General features: G+C 41.8%; 1 protein-coding gene across 1 annotated transcript; it reads left to right on the forward strand.

The window, feature by feature from the left end:
• Positions 1-488: 488 nt before the first annotated feature.
• On the forward strand, positions 489-5,952 carry LOC106941834 (cytoplasmic FMR1-interacting protein 2-like; the record flags this gene model as incomplete). Its single annotated transcript, XM_015024962.1, has 6 exons — positions 489-659; positions 2,708-2,780; positions 2,901-2,995; positions 3,107-3,345; positions 4,562-4,709; positions 5,637-5,952. Coding segments are annotated over 6 exons (894 nt in total), but the record flags the coding sequence as incomplete, so codon positions are not given.
• Between the last annotated feature and the right edge of the window lie 192 nt (positions 5,953-6,144).

Here is a 6,144-nt window from a genome sequence, read left to right on the forward strand (position 1 = left end):
TACAACACACCAAAAGTGCCACAAGTTGGACAAAAGCATAGATGAGTGAAGAGCCGTCTCAGTCTGGTAACTCATCCAGGATGTCCCGAAGGAACCCAGAACAATGTCTCTGTTCAGATCAGAGTTCATGCTTTGACATTAGGAAAAAGAAATGAACAAACTGGCCATATGTGGGATGGAATCAGAGACAATTTAAAGAGCTGACTAGAAATCCTTCACAACGATGTGAAAGACTCTTTTCTAAGGTGTCGCAAATCCTTCATGTCAGTTGTTACCGCCGAGTGTGGCACGACCGGGGATGGGGGTTTTTGAGGTAATTTCTTTTTCGCTCGTTTCTAATAAGTATAGAGATTGTTTTTTTTTTGATTTTGCAGTTTTCTGTCTGATATTAACATATTTGATAAACTTATCTAAAAAAAATGTTGGTGTGACAGTAAGGCAAAAAACAAAAAAGAAATGTAATACTTCTGTTAATTCTGATTTCCTAAAGGTTTCGTGAATTTATTTTCTCTCTCCTGCCATTTCAAGGCATCCTGGAGTTCTTCCACCACCAGCTCAAGGACATCATTGAATACGCCGAGCTGAAGACGGACGTCTTCCAGAGCTTGAGGGAGGTCGGGAACGCCATCCTCTTCTGCCTGCTCATCGAGCAAGCTCTGGTGAGGCCTTTCCGCCGCCGTCTCCCTCTAGCTAATCTGCTGTAAAGTCTTCCTCGCCTTCTCTCCCCGACCCTTCTTGTGATTACCTGCGCCGGGCGCCTGGAGGTTTCTGCTCGTGTTTATAGCCTCGACTGTCTCCGTGTAAATCAAACGATGCGATCGAAAACTGTCAGGCTTGTGGGTGTGTTTAGTGTTTGATCTTTGATGATGTTTTTTTTTTTTTTGTCTTAAACACAACTCTATTTTTCATTACACGCTGGCAACTACTGCAGGTGGTAAGGATTTAGATTTTGTTGATATTAAAATAACATAGAGACCATTTTTGTTTATTTATTTTTTTTAATCACTTATTATTTTTTAACATATTAATGAATTAATTTGATTCATTTTATTGCACATATACAACTTCCATCTCCAATCAGCCATGGAAAAAAAAAAGGACTGAGATTTTCATAATCTACGACAAAGTGAAAATGTTTAGGGCATGCATCACGACCTTGTTTGTCCTTGCAAACGGGCTTATAATCACAAAACTTAAAATCTCAATGTCTTTGTCTTCCATGGAGGAGGTGACTCCATTCTTCTGGCTGGTTGTTGACTCAGACTTGTGTTTTAATTCTTTGGTTTTATTTCCGAATTACCTTAAGTTTGACTCCTTTCATGCCTTGTTACTCATGTTTTTCTCAGTATGATTTCACCATTTCTGTGTGACTGCACTGACTCAGTTTGTGTGTGTGTGTGTGTGTGTTGCTTTGGATCACATCCGAGCGAGTCGGTTTGTTTGTGTGGGTGTCTGATTCTCATCGTTGCATGACTCTCGTCTCATCCACTACAAGATGTCACTTTGTCGCATTTAGTCTAATTGCCGTCACTAACAATCACCTTCACTTTAGTGTTGTCGCATAACCTCACATCGAGTATCACAATAAATCATTCTATATTCATTTAGTGGTTAAAAATTGCAGCTTTTTAGGGTGTTTTCAGTATAGACTCGGTTTGACCGAGGAACAAAATTGCAACGGGTGTTAAATTTTCAGCTGGTGCGGTTCGGTTTCGCACCGCACTGTGTCAAATGAGCTGAACCAATTGAAAAACCTGTTCACCCTCTCGCCTGTGGTGGCGCTGTCCCAAGAACCACTACAAAAAAAAAAACAACAACAAAAAAACAACAACATAAAAACCTCTGAGCAAGACACTGAGCACAACACCAAAAAGTATTTATTTATTTATTTTTTACAAAATGACCTGTGCCACAAATATTGGCACCCCTGCTATCGAATGTGTACGAGCCTACTTTTGCCAAAACCGGAAACGAACAATAAGCAGAAAGTGGACAATAGCACAGGGCATTTACGGGTAAATACAACCAAAATAAACGCGAGAGCCTGGCGCTAGCTGGAATCATAGGTTGTGGTCTTTTGCTAAAGACTGCAAAGAAATCCCAATACCTCTAAAATATGACGCCGCTACATTTTTGTTTCCATCTTGTGAAGAGGGAAGTTGCGCTCATGTCGTCTTTAGAGGTTTTCATGTCGTTTTTGTCAGCAGTTCCTCTTGTAGCGCCACCGCAGGCGAGATGGAGGCCGAAAGCAAATTGCACCAGTTTGAACGTATAGTAAATGTTTCAATGTTGGTCCCCAATCAAAACGAGTCTGCCGTTCTGAAAACGCCCTTAGTCTCTTATGGCCTTTCACAAGGATAAAACTAGAGAAGAGCAGTTTGGACTTGCAATTCTGTCTGCATGTTTTCAATAAAAAGTATTTCAAGAAAATAATCAGTCATTTTGGCATTACATCGGTCACTGCACAGAGATACAAACTCGTAATTCTCTAAAAATAAAGCATACACATTATCAAATAGCCTGACTGCAGAGACATGAGTTATTGAAAAAAAAATGTCCACATGTAGTATATATTAATAACTTAGTTAAACTAAAATACATTAAAAAAAAAGTTGGCTGTCTGGATGCAGGGTAAGGCTGTCAGTAAAGCAAAGTGAGTTTAATTTGTGGCTTAAAAGTTTCCCTTGACATTTTGCTTGACCCTTAGTCCCAGGAGGAAGTGTGTGACCTGCTTCATGCCGCCCCCTTCCAGAACATTCTTCCCAGAGTCTACATCAAAGGTAGACTGAACTTCGGATGGCTCACGGTTTCCAAATTTTGGGAGATTACTCCTGCAGTGTGTGGCTGCCCACTCGGAGCTCTGCTGGTTCTGTAACTGTCCGGTTCTCTGTGACACGCAGAGGGAGAGCGACTGGAGGTGAGGATGAAGAGGCTGGAAGCGAAGTACGCCCCTCTCCACCTGGTGCCTCTCATCGAGAGGCTGGGAACTCCTCAGGTCAGTGTAATCCCTTCATGGCTGGGCTGAAACTAAATAAGTTTTATCTATCTATTTTTTTTTTCTACAAAACCCAAAACAAAAACGAGTTCTTCTCTTTTTAAACTCCAGCAAATAGCCATCGCGAGGGAGGGGGACCTGCTGACCAAAGAGCGCCTCTGCTGCGGCCTCTCCATGTTCGAGGTCATCCTGACGCGCATTCGCAGCTTCCTGCAGGACGCCGTGTGGCGCGGGCCCCCGCCCACTAACGGCGTGATGCACGTGGACGAGTGCATGGAGTTCCATCGCCTGTGGAGCGCCATGCAGTTCGTCTACTGCATCCCCGTCGGCACGCACGAGTTCACAGCGGAGTGAGTAGCATCTGGCCGACAGCTGCGCGGCACTTTGAAGAGTTTTGCTTCCAGGTGGGAGCTGTCAGGAGCGAAAGCTGCTAATTGTGATAATGTGAAGGAACTTTTAACGGTAGAAGTTGTTGCAATAAAGAATAAGGGCATGGTTTTTCACGCTGACATGGCAGTCGGCCTGCTGTTTGTACACAAAGTAGGAGCAGAGGTCCAGACAACACCTTCTGTTTGGAAGAAAATGCTCTGATAATAGTGTCTACATAAATTGTTTAAAATCTATATTACTTTTTTTTTTATTACAACATCCATGTAAACATTTGTTTTTCTTTTTTCATGATATGTCTTGATAGAATTCTTCAGAGTTAGATTCTAGCTGGATATCTTCATTGCTCCAGAAGTGGGATTTCTTTTTAACAAGCTGTCTTCTTGCTCCGCCAAATCCTGTGACGGTTACAACAACATCTTGTCTCTAAAAAAAAGAAAGCACACTTGTATTTTTTTAAAGATGTAAAAAAAAAAAACTTAAATTTATAATAAGTTAACCTGGAACTTTTAAGCCCAACTATGTTAGCTGTGAAGCAGTGTGCTGCTGTATGTTGAGAGAACATGCTTCTGCTATACGATTAAGAATGTAACACTTTTTGCTTAGCTTTATAAAACCGAGGTGGTCCGAAGAAGCTTTTTGCATGGCACTCATTAACTCGGACTAATAGTCTAAGCACTGGTATGTTGCTCTGTAATCTAAATGATGCCAGACATCCTTAACTACTGCGATTAAAATGTCTGTCCTTGTACAAAGAGCTCCAACTCCCCAGATGGTGAGCTACTATAACAAACCATCTGGCGTGCCAGGTTAGGAAGACGGGTCTCAGGCTGTGCTGAGAATGAGTGTTTTTAGAGCCGCTTTTGTTTTTGATGCATTTTTCCTCCTTCCTTCCTTCAGTTATGTGCTTTCTTTGGTCGGTTTTGTCAGATAGAGAAAGTAAAGTACTGACTGATGCGCATCAGAGAGCGGATCAGCCCGAGGCGAGCGGATGTGTTCAAACAGGCCTTCGAAAATCCGTTCAGACCGGTCAATGCAGAAATGCCGGCGAAATATTTTTATTCATAGGCCACTGTCAGGCTCAGAGGCGAGATATTGTTAACACGGTTTGCACCCGCTCGGGGTCGCACTAGTTTGCGGAAACTCATCTTGTGTTTTGCGTGCGCCTTTCCCTTCCAGGCAGTGCTTCGGGGACGGGCTGAACTGGGCGGGCTGCGCCATCATTGTGCTGCTCGGACAGCAGCGCCGCTTTGACCTCTTCGACTTCTGCTACCACCTGCTCAAAGTCCAGAGGCAGGACGGCAAAGACGAGATCATCAAGAATGTGGTGAGTGCGCGCCGTCCACGGCGTTGGAGGGGGGCATGGAAATGCACACTGTACTTTTCAGATTTTTATTAGTTGGAATTTTTTTTATATCATGTGTCCTGTACCATTCTCTTCACTATTATTCTCCTCATAGTTGTGATGTATCACGTAAAATTGCAAACAGAAAATAAAATTCCCCGCCTTGTAACTATCTCTGGGGTTTGCAAATCATTAAACCACCAAAGAGTGATTTTAGCTGCCTGGGATTCCTACTTAATAGCTGTGTTATAAATTATGCTGTATTATAAAAGAAAAACGGTGAGAATGTTTTTTTTTTTCTTGTCTTAATGTTGGTAACCTTCAGCTTTTTTATAATAACAACAGAGATGACGTGCAACAGATCAGCATCTTAGTAACACTTAGGCAAATGTTCTTAACTTCTTCCTTCACATTAGCTTTAGCATCTTACATTAGCGATTAGCGCTGCTGGCATTACATCGCCGTCAGTCTCCACGTGTCTACAGATACTTACCTTAATTTTGTTTCCAAGGCTGCCAGAATTTCCAAATCTAGCCTGAACCGCTCGGAACATAAAAAGAGCAACTTTTACAGCCTTCCTGTTACTTGATCAAAGTATTGCTCTCTCTCTCACCCTCTTGAAGCCTGACTTATAGCTTGACATGTCTGAGGAAATGCAGTTTTACTTTTAAAAAACTTATTTCATCTCTGCATTTCCTCTGACTTCATATTTAAACACCTAGCGAATTCTCAAAAACATTGAACTTGGATTGTAAAAAAAAAAAAGAAATGTAGTTTTTGAAAATCCTCCAATTTTCCCCCATTATTAGTGACAAAAAGCAAAAAAAAAAAAAAAAAAAAATTCCAAGGGATATAAAAATGCTTTATTAATCAAGACCACCACTTGTGCTTCATTGTTTTCCTCTGCAGCCACTGAAGAAGATGGCAGACCGCATCAGAAAGTACCAGATCCTCAACAATGAGATATTCGCCATCCTCAACAAGTACATGAAGGCGGTGGAGACGGACAGCTCCACTGTGGAACACGTTCGCTGTTTCCAGCCCCCTATACACCAGTCCCTAGCTACCACCTGTTGAAAAGGAAGAGCCTTGAAAAGATAGTGCACACACAGACATACTCTAAAAACATACTCTCTCGCATACGCACCTACACACACGCATACATTCCCTCCTTTAGCTGTGATGCTAATCTCTGCCTCGCCGCAGCAGCTTTAAGAATCCACTGGCAAATCCATCTCAGTTTAAGTTACAATGCGACTGTCTTTACGTGCTGAGGTGAAGTGGACCAGAGCAGAGGTTGAACTGTACATTCGCATCTTTTTTATTTTTTTTAATTTAATTTTAGATTTTTTTTTTTTTTTTTTTTTTTTTTTTTTGGCTTTCCCCCTTGGGTTTATGCTTTCCTTCTTTTTTTTTT

Source organism: Poecilia latipinna, unplaced genomic scaffold, assembly GCF_001443285.1.
Source record: "Poecilia latipinna isolate Pla-1442-1.1 unplaced genomic scaffold, P_latipinna-1.0 Scaffold3890, whole genome shotgun sequence".
Classification (NCBI taxonomy): Eukaryota; Metazoa; Chordata; class Actinopteri; order Cyprinodontiformes; family Poeciliidae; genus Poecilia; species Poecilia latipinna.